The sequence below is a fragment of the Dufourea novaeangliae genome, unplaced genomic scaffold (genome assembly GCF_001272555.1).
Source record: "Dufourea novaeangliae isolate 0120121106 unplaced genomic scaffold, ASM127255v1 scaffold8, whole genome shotgun sequence".
NCBI lineage: Eukaryota > Metazoa > Arthropoda > Insecta > Hymenoptera > Halictidae > Dufourea > Dufourea novaeangliae.
In genome coordinates this window covers 3,183,665-3,203,588 of record NW_015373923.1, presented here as the reverse complement: position 1 = coordinate 3,203,588, position 19,924 = coordinate 3,183,665, and the positions used below count along the sequence as shown (strand labels likewise).

Genomic DNA, 19,924 nt, shown 5'->3' with positions numbered 1-19,924 from the left:
TATGTTCTATTGTTAACAGTAGCTTAATTGTACAATTATTCGAATATGTAATAATTGTTTCATTCAAAATAAAAAGATTCGATCGATTTGGTAGAAATATGTATATGTACTGTACTTTATAAGCATTATGTATTTATAATCGCTGTTTGCATACGTTGCTCGAATGTGTATAAAAATATTTTTTATAGTTTATAATCAAATAAAAATATAATACACATGATCTATTTTATTACATAATTATAACCCATAACATTCTTTCTCATTTACCATGGTGACGAACACAGAAGGAACACATTCCATTGATCTTTTCTAAATGTTTTCACGTAGTGATAACAACTTGAAGCGAAGTTGAACTTCGGCGAGTCTGTGATAGGGTATATTTGATCAATCTGTGCATAGAGATAGAAAAATAATAATGTATACGTTATATACACTATTCTTTACATAAATTGCGTTTATATGTTTCCAATAAGAATATAACATAAATATCGCACGCAATAGAAACACGGGTAAGTACTTATTAATGTTTCTGCATTTAAAGATTATAAGGAATCATTTTTTGCTGATAAAAGTGGACATAAACTGTTTTGTGTGAAATATTTTGTGAAATTGTTTTCTAAAATATTTATTACTTTGATTAAAATGAAATTCTAAAATAAGTACTTATTCAATACGACAATTCAGAACAAAATGATCCCATATTAAATATATAGGAAATATTGTAATAATTACAAAAAAAAAGTGGATGTTCTAATATTTTATTAAATTGTTTCTTCCTTGACTAGGCAATGACAGAACACAGAGGCACATCATTTTACAATTCTTGTGTAAAAGTTCCAGTGGACCCTTGTAGTAGGCAACCAACACCTTCTTATGAACGTCCTAGACTTGCAAAAAGTTGTAAAGATAATTACACTGATAAAACAAGTAAACTCAATTTTGTAACAGGCACTGAAATTATTGGTGAGTCAGAGACCTCAAGTCCAAGGGAAATTGTAGACAACTTTTTAGAATTTCTGGAGAGTATCCCAGACTATGGTCAAGTCCATCATTTGTCAAATGAACAGTTTAAACAAAAAGTAGATTATTTGAAAAGAAAACAGAAGCTATTATTAAAAAATTTGCAAAATTCACTTGTCGATGATGAGGATACAAAGGGGTCTGGATTCACAATATCAAAATGTGATCAAAGCCCGAACAACCAAAATACAAATGATAATAATGATTTAAAATTAAATGGTAAAAAATGTTACTTGGAAGAGTTCAGAACAGCTAGTCCTATGCTTTTTCCATCTGAGAAATTTGTTTGCCTTATGGAGGATCCAAATCTTTTGATAGATAGGTATTTGTTACTTATTGAAAAGAAGTAATTTCCATTTACTCAGGATTGTAGCTTCTTTACTATGCCTTCAGATGTAAACAGAGAGACAAAGATGCTAAAACAGTGTGCAATGAGAAAATTCATTCCATTGATAATAATTGGAGAATGTGGAACGAATTCAAGAGCAAGGATACAGTGGAAAGCGATATAGACAGTGTAGAGACAAGAAGCTTACCAGCTAGTATTTCAAAGGAATGGCATCCTACAGTTCCCAAGCCATTTAGCTTTACCTTACGGTAATATACAATGTAGATTACTCGAATCACTAATTCGAAGACTGAAACATAACAATATTATATGCTCTATATTTTAGAGAAGAAGCAGAACAGTACATGGTGCAAGTTGAAACAGAGAACGCACAACGTAAAAATTCCATAAATAGTAATAAAAGTCCTTGCAGGAAACGTCGTATAAGACCGATTCCACTTACATCGAAAATTCCATTGTACAACAAATTAATAGCCGAGAAGGAAGAACGGTTTGTTCACGTTTATATTTCGTGTATACATATATTCTGTTACTTGCTATAATACATGACGCTAAGTACAATCGTTTAATGTAATTTACCTTTTAGAAGTCGTATGATCCGCGAGGAAAGTGCCATAAATTTGATGTCCCAGGTACGTCCCTTTAGACTCGAATGCGATCGCCGAGCCCAGAGATCTTTAGCAAGGTCTAGCCCAGAAATTCGTAGTAAAAGCGTTAACGCATTAACGAAATTCAAGGCTAAACCCGTGCCGAAGAATCTGTTTACAACCGAGATATACGATCGTATGCTTGAAGACGAATATTACAGGTGAATATAACGCATAGAATATTATTGTATAAATCATCCAGTAGAAGAATAATTAATTAAAATTGTCTGTGATCTTCAGACACCTGCAGAAAAGGGTAAGAGCGGCGGAATTGATGAAATCATCTTGTTTACCACCGTCAATGGCAAGGCGTGAACGCGTGAAATCGACGTATACGCGTATACAAGACACGAAGAAAAGTTCTAACGAGAGCATCGAGTGTAGAAATTCCTCTCAGTTATCAAGCAGTACATCGGTACCATTAGAACGATGTAGATCGGCGATGTCGCTTTTGCCAGTACGGGGAAATAATTTGGCAGCGATTTTAAGATGTCAAATGTCACGGTATTACAATGCTACTTAGTGTTGTCAGCAATTGTACAATGTCTCACTGGTAGCATATACGAGAAGTAAACGAGTATTCACACATGTATGTTGTAGAGAAAAATTAGAGCGCGAAATAAAAGAGAAAATGGAGGAGAAACGTCGAGAACAAGCATTAAGGTTGAAAGAATCTTACGTTGGACGGAATCCTGTATGGAGAGCTTTGAGATCTTCAGCAAGGTACGACATTCCTGAAGTAAGATCACTGTGTACATATTTCTTCGACATAGGATTGTTGTGTCAAAAAGTAATGTTCGTTTTTGATGGCTTAATGTGTATACATATGAATTTTCAATGTTAGGCACGACCATGAGAGAGATCTTAACATTCGAACTTCGCTTCGTCGCGACGAAGCGCGCGAACAGGCGGAACGTCATCGACTGCAAATGGAACTGATGCTGGATCGGGTAACTCAAATACCGACTCTCTTTGAACGTCATTCTCAGGTGAATAAAATTCACCATTCACGTAACGGACACGTGAAACGAATTAATTAGCTTTTTATTCTAGACGTATCAGTCGTTGATGAACACGCAACAAAAAGAGACGCCAAAATCGTCGCAACGAAAGAAAAAGAGAATGCAACACAGTCAAAAATCGCGTAATGTAGATTCGTACGTCGACTATGAAAATGTTTGCAGGCCGGATTCTGGATCGGTTATTAGTTCTTGTGGAACGTTATGGTCTGCGAGCCAATCGTCCAAGTCGTCGGATGCGTCTCGCGCTTCCGACAAGTCGACAGCGAAATCACAATGTTCGTTTTCGCGAAAGAAAGGGGATCGCGGCCAATTAAAAGTCTCTATAAACGAGACGGCGGAACTGATCGAAGATCAAAATGAAAACGATGAATTGTACGGTGACCAGCGTTCTTCCAGCGACGATCACGATGAAAACACCGTACACAGCGATAAGCACGATGTCGACAGTAACGTAGATTCCACGTAATACCGGTATACGTACAAATATGGTGACTAAATTTTATACATCTTTAAATGTTCAGACTTTGCATACATTTCATACCGTCCAAATACATACAATATATAATAACGCATATATTTTTAACCGGTGACAATTTATTGTATATCATTATTATGAAAGTTTAGAATGAAAAAATGTAGAATCGTACGGTGCGAACAATATATATATATATATATATACAAATAATATGTATAATTCTCGTGGAATATCAAGTACAAAAGGGAATTTGGGTAAAGCGATTTACAGATACGAAAACCGCAGTTTCTGACATGATTTATCGATTGTGTATAAAAGATTTCCGAATAAAAGATGCGTACCGTCTATGCTGCTTTACGGTCTGACAGTGTTTAAGATCCAGTCCATGTAATAGATGACATTGGTGTAAACACCGGGAACTCCGCCCGTACCACAGTTCATAAGTCCGAAACTGACGATCCCGTACTGAACGTATTTCACGGTATTGTTGAAAAACGAAAGGCTCTGAAGCGGTCCACCGCTGTCCCCCGAGCACGAGTCCATTCCTTTCTTACCACCGGCGCACATCTGTTTATACCAAATCTGCGCCTTTCCGTTGAAGGCTTGCGCGCATTCCTCGGTACTGACGGGCAATAATTTCACTTGTAGCAAAGCCTGACTCCGCGGACCGAATTCCGTCGTGCCCCAACCGGTCACCGTCACCTGTCACGGGTGTTCAATATCAGGGAGCAAATATTTACTGACAAGGTCAGGCAATTTCCGGGTCAGTTAATCGCTTATAGAAGTACACTATACAGAATGTTCCGAAATAGCTTCGATTCCCGGAAATGAGGGGTTCTTGGGATGATTTGAAACAACTTTTTCCTTTTCAAAAATGTTATCCGAGGCTTCGTTAACGAGATATCAACGAAAAACCCCGACCAATCAGAGCGCTTGTCTGTCGGCCGAGTTCCCGCGGTATCGTTGGCTACCAATCGCAGCGCGTAACCAACATTACCGCGGGAACTCAGCCGGCAGACTCTGATTGGTCGGGGTTTTTCGTTGATATCTTGTTAACAAAGCCTCGGATAATATTTTTGCTAAGGAAAAAGTTGTTTCAAATCATACCAGGAACTCCTCATTTCCGGGAGTCGAAGCTATTTTGGGACACCCTGTATAGTGTCATTATAAATGCAATTAGCCGACCTGGAAGTTTCCCTTGTGAGAACGATCGGCTGAGTGTTTTGGTATCGAGGATCGTATTTACCTTTTTTTTCGACATGGTAGCGGCTGGTCCGATCGGCAAGCAAATCGGGCGGATGTTTTGGGGCGTGTAATCGACGTCTCTGTTCAATCGCATCAGGGCAATATCGTTTTGCAGTTTCTTCGTCGAGTATTCGGGATGGAAGTGCATGCCTTCTAGCTGAAACGTTTGGTATCCTTCGGTGCACACCAAGTCGCGACCATTCTCATCTTTCTCGCAGTCCTGTGCCGTGCTCAAGTCGTGCTCTCCTATCCGTACTCCGGTCACTCTGAGACCTATCGAAATCACGTCGATGAAATTGTGACACGCCTATTATTGTATCACAAGATTATTGTACAGAAATTGTTCCAGTTGTCATTCACTCAGATAGCACAAGACGGCTTAATAACGGCTTAAAGACGTCTCGGACCTAAAATAGCCGTAAAATAGGCGTCTTCAAGATGTCATTTGCTATCTGGACAGTGACGTGTTGTATTACCGCCGGGCAACGATGTCACGCAATGAGCAGCGGTCAACACGTATCGTTTGTTGATCAACGTTCCTCCGCATATGAATTCCGTTATGTCGCGCCGGGGATTGTACGCTTCGATTAACACCATCCATGGATAATCGAACACGCCGGTCTTGTTGCCGCCGATGATTTTTTCGGTGGTCGACGGACCGCACACGTCTTCGTTCACTAACAGTCTGTTCGGGTGATTCAAAACATCTGGGGGATTCGGGATTCCCTGAGGATTCGGGACTGTCGGGGGCGACTGTGTCGGTTCTTCCGTTGTCGGTCCACCTGGACTCTGAAATCGAATGTTTCCTTTTCTTATTTCTTTCGTTTTATTCCGTCACTACGCCGTCTAAAAATTCCTTGATCGCGGAATACGATTGCTAATCAAATGGAATTAATAACAACGGGAGGATTGGTTTACCTGTTCGCAACAAACTTTGGGATTTTTCCCCTCGAAGCCGCACTGCAAGCTAGTCAAGTAGTTGATAATTTCTTTACTTAAAGGCCTTTGCTTTACAAGAATGTCTAACACCGGTTGACAGCTGCGCACATTGACGCAAACACCGGATTTGTTCTGTGGCGTGTTGCATCTATCTTCTGTGGAAAGAATCAATCAATTTTCAGAGGACACGCGATTCCTCGGCAAGGAGTGGGAGGGGGGTGTTAATTAGTCAAGAGGAAAATATGTGACTATTTGACACGGCTGTCAGAAATCAAGATACTTTTTCCTGTCAATCGATTAGCGAGTCCATCAGGTTCTGAATCGTCGTTGATTCGCCACGAATAGAAGTAAAAAAATGAAAAAATAACATTTCACGGTCATCCTGAATTAATATGTACCGATCATTTCGATCATAAGAACAAATCATGTTGGATGCACGAAATTAACGTAGAGAACATAAAATCGCCCGGATCAGGTTTCAAATGTCAAAGTACAGTAGCGATGGTTTTTTGTTATTTTGTTACTTCTAAAATTTTACAATACTTACGCGCGACACACGCCTGCAGAATCACAACCACGCATAAAAAGATGTGACCGATCATGTTTGTTGCCGAACGTATCGCCGTTTCTTTTTTCTCTCTTGTTTATAAAACGCACGTTCAAAGTTACACGGTCACTCGTCCTTTCGCGTCGTTACGGAGGAACGCACGATTATGTTGGCTCCTCCGTTGATTCTTCCGGTACGAGCAGCGAAATAAAAAAAAAATTAAAAAAGAAGAAAGAAAAATTGTCGCGTTCTGAAAAATTCGACCGGTTACACTTGAACTCGCCTCTGGGATTTTTCAAATCGCCGGTGAAGCGGTCAAACCAGTTTCGAAAACTGTTTATTTGTTGGTCCCCGCGGAGGACGAACTCGCGACGATGGTCCGCGACGTACTAACTGCTGCCATCTACGGAATTCTACGAGTCTTAACGATGAAAGAAGAAAAAAAAAAAGAATGGCCGATGGGGAAGGGGCTACCAGGAAAATTCTTCCGACCCATGACAACGCACGCGACCACGAGATCTTGTTTTTTAGATTGTTTTTGGTGTCATAACCGGTCGCAGGATTGTGGTCGTTCTTTCTTTTTAGCGATCTGTTAAAAAAAAAAAAGAAACGAAATCAGTATTCTTTCCCTCTGGATTCCGTGTATGTATTTGCATTTTACATATTAGTCAATTTTCGTGGAACAGACGCTGCGACAGACTTGGGATTCGTCGAATCCATCAGTCCTCCGTTCGTGTTGAGTTTGCGGTTCACTCCCATGAAACAATCAGGTATTCCCGTGATTCGAATTGATAAACGTTGTTCTAATTCACTGGAGGCAACAGACCGTAACGGATGACTCTTCTTTCCGTCACAATTGGAAAAGCGATCGCATTTGTATTCACATGTGCACGTACACGATTTACAATTTACATGATTCTATCTGTGACCTACGAAAACGATAACCTTTCGAACTGATAACGGTAGAGCAAGAAAGTTTATTGCGACGATTCGATCGAATGGTCCCATCGTTAATCACGGAAAGCAATTTGCATCTTAACGTGTCGAGCACGATGAACTTTGATTCTTTAACGTGATTCACGTAAGAACCAAATTATTAGAAGTATAATTCTAGTAGTTTAAGGAGAGGGAAGGAATAAATCACTTTGTGGAATACTGTCGAAAGGGACGGCGGTTATGAACTTTAAACTCGGACCACCGACGAGGTAAAAGAATAGACCTTTCATCAGATGAAATTCATCTTATGGGAGCTAGTGGCCTACCTAAACTGTAGTACCGACACCTTAAAAACCCTTGTGATTTTAGTGACCCCTACGTTATGAGAATGGTAAATCTCCGGTGCGTAGTGACATACGCGAGATATAAGAATAAACATAACATCTCATGGGACTTGGTGTCCCTCGAAAATGACTGGTTAACAAGAAATGGAATACTGAAATGTACAGGTGCTTCTAACACCCCCAAAGTATGGGACAGAAAATTACATTGCATGTTAGGTTTATGCTTATGTCGCGTCTGGGGTAGTGACACTGAAATGAAAATGAGGTAACAACCCCAGAAAAAAAGTAGGCAGCAAATACACATTGGATGAAATGTCTACTCCTATACTTCGTCTGTGCTCGGACCTTAAGGTCTCATTTTACTGAGTATCCAAGGGACGAAGTCTGCCACTTTGGAGTAAACACCAGGCCATCCCTCGATAGCGCATGGATACAGCCCGAACGAGACGATACCGACGACGGACCATCTAACGAGATTGTTGCGAGTTCTTTCCACCGACATCAGGGGCCCTCCAGAATCCCCTTTGCAGGAGTCCTTGGCCTTCTGTCCACCGGCGCAAAATTGTCCAAAACCGAGCCATACTCCTATATTACGGTAAGTCGTCTGGCATACGTTTCTGTCGGCGACTGGCAACTTGGTCTTCAGCTTCACGTTCGACGACGATCGGTTCTCCGTTCTTCCCCAGCCAGCGACGGTCAGCTGTTCCCGCAACGGGGCGTTCGACGGCAGACATATTGGTTTCACGTAGTTCGTGAACTTGACGTCGCGAGACAATCTTAACAGGGCGATGTCGTACAATTGATCCGTCGACAATGGCCTGTACTCCTCGTGGGCGATTTGCTCTTCCACACCTACGTTGATGGGATCGTCCGCGCAGGTTAAGGTGTTCTCGGTGTCCCGTATGCAATCGGGATCGGTCTCGGTGTTATACTCCCCTAAACGTACGCTTACCAAACGCCATGACCTTGGTAAATCCTTGCCCTTCACGCAATGGGCTGCCGTTAGAACGTACCGTCGACTGATCAAAACTCCACCGCAAGCCGTAGACTTTCCGGTTGCTAAAAAATCAATATGATACTTGGCAGCGTTGCTTCGATGTTATTCTATTGAATCGGTTTAACCCCTTGTCATACGATTTCTTTTACGACTTCACTCTGACAAATATCTTTATCGTTAATATTTTCTCAGATACAAAAGGAATTCCATTCTTATGGCAAATGTTATATTTATTCGAAACCTTAAATGTTAATACCAGCGGAACAGTATTTCATGCCGATTTAAAGAAAACGAATAATATACATGTTTACTAAATTCAGTTTGAAATCGTTATCACGTTTCTGACTCGATGTTGTAAGGCAAGGGGTTAAATATCCTTACGTTTCACGTATTCCAAGAGCGCCATCCAAGGAAATTCCTCGAGGTCCGTCTTTTCGCCGCCATAGATTTTTTGAGAAAAATCCAGACCGCAATCGGCGGATAGCAGAGGATTCTGGGGCAGATCGTACTGCATAATCGATTCGGTGGGCGGCGTTAGCTGTAAAGACGGACAGCATACACGGGGATCCTTGCCGTCGAAACCGCATTGCGATTCCCTTAAGAAATTTATCGCTTCCGGTGGAAGGGGTTGAGTATCGAGTATAAATAACAACGGTCGGCATTGTCGTATTCCAATGCAAACGCCAGCTGCCTCGTTTGGCGTCACGCAGCTCGATCCTGCTGCATGCTCTGAAAAAAAAACCATTCGTCGGAAACTGCAATAACACCGATCGCCATTCGTCGGGATCTGAATAATATCGATCGCCGATCGAACCATCCTGTTGAATGCTCTTCGAAATACAGTTCATTGAATAATTAACTATTATAAATATAATAAGTCGTATTTGAAGGATGGAGCACTTATTTTTATGAACATTGAAAATGCTCCGTTGTGTTCAAGGAGATGTTTTGATACAGTGACCGGTGCTTCCGATGGTTTCGTCATCAATTTTCATCATTCAATCAAATCAAACGTCAACCATATGTATATGTATGTTTCCTTCTACAAACTAGTTTCACGTGTGATTCCTTATTAACAATCGTCGACAAGTTTCCGGAGTTGTTTATTGCGAAGACCGTTATATTGTAATTTGTACAATCAGCAAAAAATTACGCAATCGTAATTACTCACGGGTATTGATGGAACCGTGTAAAAACGCTAGAAGCAGGAGCACACATAAACCAACTAACTTGACCATTTCCAAACGCGTTACTTAACACGTATTGGTTCACTGATGATTTAAAAAAAAAAAAGGGAAAGTGTCCTTGATTATCACAAATTATTCGCCAAGCCAGGTGAATATCGTGTTCGTTGACTCCGTCGCATTGAAGATCAGGATGGCAACTAACAGAATCAATGTCAGAATTACCGGAGTCAGGGTGAACAGGTTCCCCCACTATTTAAACATGTTACAAATAGTTAAACGATGCATGATTTTTTGGATATTTTTTACTTCGTATTGGCTTCTCACCTTCTGGGTTGATTCACGTTTTCAATCATTTTCCTTATATCTTTTGATGCTGTTCCAATTAAATGGCCGGGGGCGCGTTCTTCACGGCAACGAGGGGACATAAGCAAGACGATAAAAAGGTCAACTCGCCCGTTTTTTCACAAACTTCCATGGATTTGTATAGATCGCATATTATACGATGAAAAAACTTTGGTTCATCAAGAACAGAACCGATTTTTTCTTTCATCTAACTTCTTAATTTCTTTCAAGTTAATTATTAACTAAAGAAGTAATATCAGGGAATATTTTGTTGAGAATAAGCGAGAGGAAGATAAGAGATCGGTACCAAAGGCAATTAAAAAATAATCGAAATATTTGTGAAATTCCCATAAACATTTTCCTCCCCGATATGTTTACTTGATTCATACTAATTTCTCTTCTGTACTGCATCTTTCATCTATTTTCACCAATACTTGAGTCGAAGATAGTGGGATGAATTCTTTTCGAGAATTATTTCCCCAAAAAAAAAAAAAAGACACTTTTTATTTAATTCCAGGCTCCTCGTACAGGGTCTCGATTAAGAAGAATTCTGTAACGAAAGGGTGCGCGCGTACAGTTATCAATTTCAAGCCGAAGTGTCGCCAGGTGCATGATTGCCGGTTTTTTATACATGGGCTGGAAGTAGACGCAATTGCAGTGCACTAAAATTCTGCATTCGATTCTTGCTAAGCTCCACTTGTCACGTGGGCCCGGAAATTCCAGAAGCCACCTGAATGGTCTAGGTCAGGTAATGCAACGCGTTACACCGAGTTGCTACCTGCGATATCTTCGGTGAAACGATAGGAGGTAGCGCGATGAGGTATCGAGGATTTCCTCTTAACACTACTGTTTTCTATTGCAATTAGAAAAATGATCGTATTTGTATTCAGACCTGCACCGTGCATGCACACGATTTACATAATTCTATCTGTATCACGATTTTCTATCTGTGGCCTACGAAAACGATAACCTTTCAGACCGATAATGGTGGAGTAACAAAGTTTATTATGACGATTCGATCGAATGCAACGGGGTCACATCGTCGATCACGGAAGAAAATCTCCTCTCGACGACAATCCAGCACGATGAACCCTTGGTTTGTTAACGTAAAGGCAGGTCCAGACAAAATTCCATGTAACTAGGGCCTTCCTTGCGCGTAGACCCATTAAAATCGACCCTCTCAAGAGTCTGCAACGCGCGTTGTTCGCGATCGTAGTCAGACAGGCACACAGCAATGCGCATTGCTGAACACTCTTGAAAGGGTTGATTTTAATGTGTTTTAATTTATTTATTTACACTGGTAAAGAATAACCCTTTGGTGTACAGATAAGATTACAGAGAAAAAGAGTAATTTTGGTATACAGAAAGAATTGTGTAAAAAGGGTCGACGCGCAAGGAAGGTCCGAATGAACCTGCTCCTAGATCGCCCGAGTATCGAGCTGTCACGTGAACGCCTAAGGGGGCTCCTCGAACCCACACTTCTTACATATTCCTGCTAAAAAAAAATGATTTTTTTATGAAAATTTTATAACATTCGAGTATATTATACGTCACAAACAAGGTAGCACATATTTTTCCTTAAAATTAATTTTTATTTATATGTATCTGTAAAATAGAATGATTTCGTAAAATAGTATACTAACATGGAACTAGTCTGAATCTGATTCTTCTAATTCTTCAGTTAGTTCGATTCTCCCTTCTGTGATCGTTTGTTATTCTTTGGAGATAAGAAGGGCGTAATATATCGTGTAATAAGACGTAATAGAGGCATGATAACATCAACCTGTAGTGCGTTTTCTTTTTCCTACGCACAATATTTCTCACATATACTAACGAGGACTTTTCAATATCAAACCTAAACATGCATACGACAATAAATAATTTGCTGAGAATTCTTTCCAAACAGGAAATTGTTATAATTTTATGCTATTCGACGTGTGGGTTCGAGGGATCCTCCCTTGGACGTTCTAGGATTAAGAAACAAATTGTCAGAAGTATGTATTGTACAAACAGTTTACGAGAGATACAAGGAAGAAATAGGTCACCCTGCGGAGTGCTGTCGGAAGGGACGCCGGTTATGAACTTCAAACTCGAACCTTAAGGTCTCATTTTACTAAGTATCCAAGGGACGAAGTCGGTTACTTTGGTGTAAACACCAGGCCATCCAAGCATGCCGCACGGATACGGCCCGAACGAGACGATACCAACAACGGACCATCTGACTGTATTGTCGCGAGTTCTTTCAACCGACATCAGAGGCCCGCCAGAATCCCCTTTGCAGGAATCCTTGCCCTTCTGTCCACCGGCGCAGAACTGTGCCGGGCCGAGTCTCACTCCTATGTTACGGTAAGTCGTCTGGCAATCGTCTTTGTTGGCGAGTGGCAACTTGAGCTTCAGCTTCACGTCCGACGACGATCGGTTCTCCGTTCTTCCCCAGCCAGCGACGGTCAGCTGTTCGCGCAACTGGGCGTTCGACGGCAGACATATTGGTTTCACGTAGTTCGTGAATTGGACGTCGCGTGACAATCTCAGCAGGGCGATGTCGTGCGACTGGTCCGTCGACAGTGGCCTGTAATCCTCGTGGGCGATTTGCTCTTCCACACCGACGATGATGGGATCGTCCGCGCAGGTTAAGGAGTCCTCGGTGTCCTGTATGCAATCGGGATTGGTCTCGGTGTTATACTCCCCTAAACGTACGCTCTCCAAACGCCACGTCTTCGGTAAATCCTTGCCTTTCACGCAATGGGCTGCGGTTAGAACGTACCGTCGACTGATCAGAACTCCACCGCAAGCCGTAGACTTTCCGGTTGCTGAAAAATCAATATGATACTTGGCAGCGTTGCTTCGATGTTATTCTATTGAATCGGTTTAACCCCTTGCCATACGATTCCTTTTACGACTTATTAATATTTAATATTTTCTCAGATACAAAAGGAATTCTATTCTTATGGCAAATTTTATATTTATTCGAAACCTTAAATGTTAATACCAGCGGAACAGTATTTCATGCCGATTTAAAGAAAACGAATAATATACATGTTTACTAAATTCAGTTTGAAATCGTTATCACGTTTCTGACTCGATGTTGTAAGGCAAGGGGTTAAATATACTTACGTTTCACGTATTCCAAGAGCGCCATCCAAGGAAATTCCTCGAGGTCCGTCCGTTCTCCGCCAAGGATTTTCTGAGACAAATCCAGGCCGCAATCGGTGGATAGCAAAGGATTATTCGACAGATCGTACTGCATGGTGGAATCGGTTCCACTGTTCCAAGTAGGGTCCTGGTTAGATCCTGGCTCGGTATTCGGAGTAACTCGATCCACGGTGGGCGGCGATGGCTGTAGAGACGGACAGCATACTCGAGGATCCTTGCCGTCGAAACCGCATTGCGATTGCCTCAAGAAATCGATCGCTTCCTGTTGAAGGGGTCGCATTTGAAGTACACTCAACAACGGTTGGCATTGTCGTATTCCGATGCAAACGCCAGCTGCCCTGTTTGGCGTCACACAGTCCGATCCTGCTGCATACTCTGAATAAAAAAATGAAAATCATTCGTCGAAAACTGCAGGAATAACATCGATCGCCGATCGAATATTCTGTAGAATGATCTTCGAATTGTCGAAGTTCTCACGAAATAACGTTTGTCTTATGTTTCATTAAAAATGCTCAGCTGTGCTCAAGGAGATGATCGCCTTGATACAGCGACCGGTGCTTCCCATGGTTTCGTAATTTTTACGCGAACCAATCAAACGCCAATCACATGTATACATATGTATGTTTTATTAACAACCGTCGATGATGTTCCAGAGTTGTCTGTTGCGATGGCCGTTATATTGTAATCTGTACAATCTGCAGAAAGTTACGCAATCATATTTACTCACGAGTATTGACGGCACCGAGTAGAAACGCTGGAAGCAGTAGCACACATGCACCAACGAATTTGACCATTTCCAAACGTGTTCCTTAACACGTATTGAGTCACTGATTATTTAGAGAAAAAGGGAAAGTGTCTTCGATTGTCACTAATTATTCGCCGAACCAGTCGAAGATCGTGTCCGTTGTATCGAAGATCAGGATGGCAACTGACAGTGCCGATGTCAGAGTGACCGTAGTCAGGGTCAACTGGTTCCCCCACTATTTAAACATGTAGCAAATAGCTAAACGATGTCTGATTTTTCGTTTATTTTTTTTCTTCGTATTGGCTTCTCACTTTCTGGACTCATTCACGTTTTCAATAATTATCTTTATATTTTTTTATCACGTTCAAATTAAATGGCCAGAGCGCGTTCTTCACGGCAACGATGGGACGTAAGCGTGACGATAAAAAGGTCAACTCACCCGTTTTTTTACAAACTTCCACGAATTTGTACAGATTGCAGAACAGAACAAATTTTTTTTCACCTAATTCCTTAATTTCTTTCAACTTAATTACTAATTTAAGAAGTCATTTCGGAGAATATTTAAGATAAAAAATAATAAAAAAATTTGTGGGATTCCCCTTAAAAATTTTCCTCCTCGATATGTTTAGTTGAATCATACTAATTTTTCTTTTGTATTGCATCTTTCATCTATATTCACCCATTTGTCTATTTCAAGCTAGTTTGTTCTATGGAACAAAAGAACGTTAGTTTCGATTTTGTTTTATACTTGAATTCCTAAACATCGTCATGTGAAACAGATGTGAGAAATTTGTACCTCAAATTTGTACTCCGCGGGAAAGTTAAAAATGGCCGTGGAGTACGGTAGTTGTGCACAGTCGTTATCCACGTTAACCGATCCATTTTGTACTGAAGAAAACAAAGTTTATAAAAATGTGAGGATTGATACAAGTTTTTCTTTCAAATACACATCTATATAGTAGAACAAACATGGAACGTATAACATTTATTTTCAGCTTCTTTCATGCAAGAAGTGTCGCAAATCTTCGTATAACATTTGTCTGGGAACTTTAGCGGAAATGGTGCATACGCAAATTCAAAAAAAGTACGCAAAAAATGATCGTCTATACTTAATTGGTTCGAAATATGCACAACACTTTTATAAATGGGTGTGCCAATGCAAGCACAAAGAATTGTTAGTTAATGACTTTTTCAAATCATTTATCGCATCAATAGCCTTATTTGCACTGGGTGCTAAACTCACCCATGAGTTAGCTGCATGGAAAGTTTCTTAATGTAACGAGTTTCGAAAAGTACCAATAAAAACGATCCGAGTTCATATGCTTATATAGGAAACTACAATTTTATTAGATGGGCATTTATACAATACTATTTTCAAAATACGGAAACGGAACACAATTTTATAAAGACATTATTAGTTTAATACAGAACACAAGAATTCAGAACAACATTCTGATTACTTAAAAATAATAAAAACCTATAATACAAACTTGTGTTTGCTCTTATAATTATTCCTTAAGGCATTCACCTACAGGTGTCATTGAATTTGACTCTGAAGATTCATTGTAATCCACTTCGATGTGATCCCCAGCTGAACCTATGGTATTGCTTGAACTTTCGTCATTGATTTGATTCACACAATTATATACTGAGCCTTTAGATTCCATTCGATTTTTATTTCCGTTAATTTTTCCACTTTCATCACTGGAATGTCCACTATCGTGCGACAATTGTTCCTTCTTATTGTGTTTCGCACATTTCATTTCATCCTCCTCACTTTCATCAGAACTATCCAATTCATCGGAGTCGATATCGATATCTAATATAGTTTTTCTTTTGTTGGGTTTGAATTCATCTTCGTGTTTTCTTTTTATTCCAGACGTACTACTGGCAGCTTTGAATCCTTGCTCGACCGCGTCGCCCACTCTTTCTGTTAGAACTGATCTTTCACGATCGTAGGTTCGATCCTTGAATTCGTGTTTTGGTTCGGCACAAAGTCTTTCCAATTTTTTTTTCTTGCGTTCCGCTGCCTCCTCTTCTCGTTTTCCCTGCTTCTCGATCCACGCCTTCAACCGTTTTTCCTCGTTGATATCACGAAGTCTCCGTCCACTTAAATCCCTACATGCTTCGCGATTCGTAGTCTTCTCAATTTGTGCGCCGATAGCACGCAACATTGATCCAAATCCACCTTTTCCTCCAAACACCCGTGGAACGACGGAAAGGTACCCATTGTAACAAATAGTATCTTCATCCACAAGTTTTCCATTGTGTACGATGTAAAAGTCCTCCCGCGAAAAATTCTACGGTGGAAATAATTTAATGTAATTTCCTCTAGCAAATGAAACGATTTAAGGTTAAGTAGAATAATTTTAGTACTTACTGTTAAATCTTCGATACGAGTACGCAATTCGTAAATTTTAAACGATGTATCAACGGTAAGGATCTGTTTAACGCCAGACACAGTACTTATTTGTACGTTTATCATTTTTATACCGCACAATTTTATTTCACGCAAAATATCAAAAACACCGAAGACGTCTCAATCTTTGGTTGCAACTTGCAATACAATATTGTTCATTCGCGTCAAGAATAGACGCTGTCAAAACAAAATTACGTAGTAGTGTAATCTACGGCAAAGCAACGAAACTATTACCCAAGTGATACATGCTTTTTATCGCCAGATGACACTATCAATGCATTCTTAATATATAATTGAAAATAGTCTGTGGCGTTATCTATGATGAAACAATTAAACTACTGGACAATTAGTTTCTCTCTTCCACTACTAGATGGCGGAATTCATACAAATCTTGTTAAATGCATTTAAATGGTTACAATTGCAAATTGTTAGAGAAGAATTGCGAAAATTAAATATGTTGCAAAGCTAAACGGTGAATGCCGTTTATTGCACAAGAATGAAAAATCAAATCAGAAGAAACATTACTGTTACAGCTACAATTTGTGTTGAACAATGTATTTTTGAAGCTTTGTACAAGCATAGGAACATTAACATTACACAACTTTTTCTGTCAGACAGTTTATACACCTAGAAAATAAATTAGATACAATATTTCAATCGCCTTGAGAAATAGGGGAACCACGGTCACGCTTGGATCCTTTGCCCTTGCCTTTTGTCTTTGTTTCTCGTTTTCTACTGATAGATGAAGTTGATGTAGTAGACGTAGAATCTGCTGGGCTTGAATGACTCGAGCCTTCCCGATCCCAACGAGCCAAAGCTTCCCTTAAATTCTGTCCGTCACCCTCTTCATAGGTGTCTACATCTACATGAAGATTATCTTGAGCAGTTTGTGTATTAATACCAGATTCTAAATTTGCCCTCATCTCTTTTCTTTGATCTTCTGTGTGCTGTGGACAACGCATAGATCTTGTGCACAATTTCTTAGTGTGTTCCGATATTACACCACAAATTTGTGTTAACAAAATTCTCTTATCCTCCAAGGACATGTTCTCATAGTTTGATGGAGAATTTTCATTGCTGCTATGAATATGTTCGTTCATGCTGTCCCCGTTTCTCTGATTATTCTTCTGTTGTTTTGTTCTCTTGATACCATTACGATCTTTTCTACGTTTACGTTTATCATTATTTAAACTCCAATCGACGTCGTCGTCGTCGTCGCTTATTACACCGCCGAAGTTGCTGAGATCCTTCGAGTTATTCGCTATACGCCTCGACGCGATTCGCGAACTGTTTCGTCCCATGCCCATGCATTTTTCTAAATGCGTTGCAAAACGACAAGCTGCCACTCCCCGATCGCAATTCGGGCAATTGCATTCTTGAGATTTCTTGACAGGGTGCTGTCCGAACACGTCCAATCCTGGGGAATCTATAATAAACGAACATAACCTGAGTGACGGTGTCCTGTCGATGGACAATTTTCAAGAATGATTTGTCTCTGCACCGCTCACCTATAATGGCATACGATTCGTCATCGGGTATACCCTCCTCGACATCGGAACTACCCGTTTTCGTAGTTCGATGTACATCGAAAACAAAACCCATCAAGACCTCGTCGAGTAAATCTTCGTAAATTTCTTTCGTAGCCGATTCAACATTTTCACTTTTGCTCACGAACTCGAGAAATCGTTTATTCAGTTCTTGAATTCTTTCCTCGGTTACGGACATTTTAAACACGCGTGTGTCCGAGTCGGAGGACGAAAACTCGTTCTGTTTACTCTTCCGGAATGACAGCTGTAATTCACGACATGTGTACTCTTTGACTGTTTCCGAACGTGCGACGCTGATCAATGTCGAATGATTCTCCTGGCTCTCGTGGACACGGAACAGTTGTCTCGTGCACAAATACTTATACGACTTTTTCGATCGTGAAACTTTCCTTCGATGCGTGAACGACTAAAGTCAACTTACAGAGAAGCGGTATACCATACCCGTAATTTTCGTACACTAACGACGATGACAGCTCGAACCGTACGAAGCTGCTTCTGCGTTACCCACAGCCGGTTAAGCTTTTTTCGATCTGGTCCGACAAACTCGTATCGCAGACGATATGTAAACGGTTTAAAAGTCAATGTTTGTTAAATATTATTATTCATTGATATTTATCATTTTTATATCGTACGGACATAACGACTTCTGATACAACTGATACCTTCTTTGTTTTTTTTTCAACTGATAACGAGAACAAAGTAAGGATTGATACTCAGATAGCACATAACGTCTTGAAGACGCCCATTTTACGGCTATTTTAGGTGTAAGGCGCATTTAAGTCGTCTTCAAGGCGTCACGTGCTATCTGGGATACATACATGTGAAACTGGTTGCATATAAAGTAAACAATGAAAGTGTATTTACACAGCATAAGTCATTTTTAATGGAAAACTGACTTACACTGATTAACTTCTGAACCCTCCATATGTATATACACATTTGTATTTAAATTTGTAATTTTAAGTTAAATTATTAGGAATAATTTAACTAAAACAATATATGTATTTACTTTGTGATTCTTTGTTAATTATCTGATCCTTTGATCATACTAAGTGGTCTTAAATTCCTCTTGCATATGCATCACCCGTGTGAATTGCACGGGAACCAATATATTACAGGACAAATGTATTTCTAATAGCCCCCGTCGTTCCTTATTAAATCTTCGAACGACGTGAATAGATTCCGACCCGTTTCTAATAAGATTTATAGCCTTCGTCGTCTTGGCACAGTACAAAAATATCTGTTCCTGTTATTGTCACTCTCCCCTAGAATGTAGAAAATGCTTTTTGTCAAGCGACGCGCTTGATATCGCGACGGATATTGAAATTCAATTATTTCCGTACTTTCGCGACAGCACAAGAACGAACATTGTCCATTCCCGAATCAACGATGCAAACATTATTTCGAGGAACACTGTACACACTTTGAAGTAATTTTTCCTTTGGCATTTCATCAATTTCTACTAATACCCGAAATGCCAGTGGATTGCAGAGAAGCATGTCGTCCTACGTAAATACAAACACACGAATGGTTAACGTTTTTGCAACAATGAAAGTAGAATTGGATCTAATCGAGGAACTCAACGCCTGGAGAATTGCCAGTGTAACGTTCGACGTAGAATATAACAGAGCGAGAGGATTCAGTCTATTGTTACTATTAGACAATGTTGACATTGACTGTGTCATTTCCTCAATTTAATACGAAGGACATAAGGGGTGTGTGTTTTTAAAATCTCAACGGTAATGAAATTCTTCATCGCAATTGTCGAAAATGCTCGAAACTCCGTTTCGAGGGTCACGGTAATCGGGGCAACGGTTGCAAAAATAAAGACCAATCGGAGATCCGTGGATGATGGTTCTTTCAAGTACACGTCCTCGATCATTTCTTCCAGCACCTTGACATCGTTGTTCCAACCGTTGACACGACGCACCTGCTGTTTCGACAAAATAACAGAGCGAAATTCCTCCGAAAGTAATAATTAATGTACGTCCAAGCATAGAAGGTCTTCGA

General features: G+C 40.2%; 6 protein-coding genes across 6 annotated transcripts; 1 reads left to right on the top strand and 5 right to left on the bottom strand.

The window, feature by feature from the left end:
• Nucleotides 1-329: 329 nt before the first annotated feature.
• Nucleotides 330-3,504, top strand: LOC107194566 (protein FAM161A). The gene is made up of 9 exons (XM_015584207.1): nt 330-509; nt 786-1,348; nt 1,426-1,617; nt 1,695-1,859; nt 1,956-2,177; nt 2,257-2,520; nt 2,617-2,739; nt 2,861-3,005; nt 3,070-3,504. The coding sequence occupies exons 2-9, from the start codon at nt 789-791 to the stop codon at nt 3,502-3,504; spliced, it is 2,106 nt and encodes a 701-aa protein (XP_015439693.1). The 5' UTR covers nt 330-509; nt 786-788.
• Nucleotides 3,505-3,689: 185 nt separating this feature from the next.
• On the bottom strand, nt 3,690-6,620 carry LOC107194740 (serine protease easter-like). The gene is made up of 5 exons (XM_015584415.1): nt 6,245-6,620; nt 5,677-5,852; nt 5,235-5,547; nt 4,760-5,031; nt 3,690-4,215 (listed from the first exon to the last, which is right to left on the bottom strand). Exons 1-5 carry the CDS (start codon nt 6,297-6,299, stop codon nt 3,868-3,870), a joined length of 1,164 nt encoding a protein of 387 aa, XP_015439901.1. The 5' UTR covers nt 6,300-6,620; the 3' UTR covers nt 3,690-3,867.
• A 1,250-nt stretch (nt 6,621-7,870) lies between these two features.
• Nucleotides 7,871-9,759, bottom strand: LOC107194565 (serine protease easter-like). Its single transcript, XM_015584206.1, has 3 exons — nt 9,693-9,759; nt 8,903-9,250; nt 7,871-8,583 (listed from the first exon to the last, which is right to left on the bottom strand). Exons 1-3 carry the CDS (start codon nt 9,757-9,759, stop codon nt 7,871-7,873), a joined length of 1,128 nt encoding a protein of 375 aa, XP_015439692.1.
• Nucleotides 9,760-10,524: 765 nt separating this feature from the next.
• On the bottom strand, nt 10,525-13,316 carry LOC107194743 (serine protease easter). The gene is made up of 2 exons (XM_015584419.1): nt 13,165-13,316; nt 10,525-12,860 (listed from the first exon to the last, which is right to left on the bottom strand). Exons 1-2 carry the CDS (start codon nt 13,295-13,297, stop codon nt 12,148-12,150), a joined length of 846 nt encoding a protein of 281 aa, XP_015439905.1. The 5' UTR covers nt 13,298-13,316; the 3' UTR covers nt 10,525-12,147.
• A 2,067-nt stretch (nt 13,317-15,383) lies between these two features.
• LOC107194742 (protein SDE2 homolog) lies at nt 15,384-16,471 on the bottom strand. Its single transcript, XM_015584417.1, has 2 exons — nt 16,329-16,471; nt 15,384-16,248 (listed from the first exon to the last, which is right to left on the bottom strand). The coding sequence occupies exons 1-2, from the start codon at nt 16,431-16,433 to the stop codon at nt 15,457-15,459; spliced, it is 897 nt and encodes a 298-aa protein (XP_015439903.1). The 5' UTR covers nt 16,434-16,471; the 3' UTR covers nt 15,384-15,456.
• Nucleotides 16,472-16,917: 446 nt separating this feature from the next.
• On the bottom strand, nt 16,918-18,412 carry LOC107194741 (ataxin-7-like protein 3). The gene is made up of 2 exons (XM_015584416.1): nt 17,876-18,412; nt 16,918-17,793 (listed from the first exon to the last, which is right to left on the bottom strand). The coding sequence occupies exons 1-2, from the start codon at nt 18,090-18,092 to the stop codon at nt 17,021-17,023; spliced, it is 990 nt and encodes a 329-aa protein (XP_015439902.1). The 5' UTR covers nt 18,093-18,412; the 3' UTR covers nt 16,918-17,020.
• Between the last annotated feature and the right edge of the window lie 1,512 nt (nt 18,413-19,924).

What these genes read in the sequence shown, in the direction of transcription:
- LOC107194566 (XM_015584207.1), top strand. Translation starts at nt 789, where the DNA reads ATGACAGAACACAGAGGCACATCATTTTACAATTCTTGTGTAAAAGTT. An exon ending in TTAAGATGTCAAATGTCACG is followed by an intron (nt 2,521 to 2,616) that starts GTATTACAATGC and finishes TGTATGTTGTAG; the next exon opens with AGAAAAATTAGAGCGCGAAA. An exon ending in GCTTTGAGATCTTCAGCAAG is followed by an intron (nt 2,740 to 2,860) that starts GTACGACATTCC and finishes TTTCAATGTTAG; the next exon opens with GCACGACCATGAGAGAGATC.
- LOC107194740 (XM_015584415.1), bottom strand. Translation starts at nt 6,299, where the DNA reads ATGATCGGTCACATCTTTTTATGCGTGGTTGTGATTCTGCAGGCGTGT. An exon ending in TCTGCAGGCGTGTGTCGCGC is followed by an intron (nt 5,853 to 6,244) that starts GTAAGTATTGTA and finishes TTCTTTCCACAG; the next exon opens with AAGATAGATGCAACACGCCA. An exon ending in CCAAAGTTTGTTGCGAACAG is followed by an intron (nt 5,548 to 5,676) that starts GTAAACCAATCC and finishes ATTCGATTTCAG; the next exon opens with AGTCCAGGTGGACCGACAAC.
- LOC107194565 (XM_015584206.1), bottom strand. Translation starts at nt 9,759, where the DNA reads ATGGTCAAGTTAGTTGGTTTATGTGTGCTCCTGCTTCTAGCGTTTTTA. An exon ending in ACACGGTTCCATCAATACCC is followed by an intron (nt 9,251 to 9,692) that starts GTGAGTAATTAC and finishes TTTTTTTTTCAG; the next exon opens with AGCATGCAGCAGGATCGAGC. An exon ending in GCTCTTGGAATACGTGAAAC is followed by an intron (nt 8,584 to 8,902) that starts GTAAGGATATTT and finishes TTGATTTTTTAG; the next exon opens with CAACCGGAAAGTCTACGGCT.
- LOC107194743 (XM_015584419.1), bottom strand. Translation starts at nt 13,297, where the DNA reads ATGCAGTACGATCTGTCGAATAATCCTTTGCTATCCACCGATTGCGGC. An exon ending in GCTCTTGGAATACGTGAAAC is followed by an intron (nt 12,861 to 13,164) that starts GTAAGTATATTT and finishes TTGATTTTTCAG; the next exon opens with CAACCGGAAAGTCTACGGCT.
- LOC107194742 (XM_015584417.1), bottom strand. Translation starts at nt 16,433, where the DNA reads ATGATAAACGTACAAATAAGTACTGTGTCTGGCGTTAAACAGATCCTT. An exon ending in CTCGTATCGAAGATTTAACA is followed by an intron (nt 16,249 to 16,328) that starts GTAAGTACTAAA and finishes TTTCCACCGTAG; the next exon opens with AATTTTTCGCGGGAGGACTT.
- LOC107194741 (XM_015584416.1), bottom strand. Translation starts at nt 18,092, where the DNA reads ATGTCCGTAACCGAGGAAAGAATTCAAGAACTGAATAAACGATTTCTC. An exon ending in CGAATCGTATGCCATTATAG is followed by an intron (nt 17,794 to 17,875) that starts GTGAGCGGTGCA and finishes CGTTTATTATAG; the next exon opens with ATTCCCCAGGATTGGACGTG.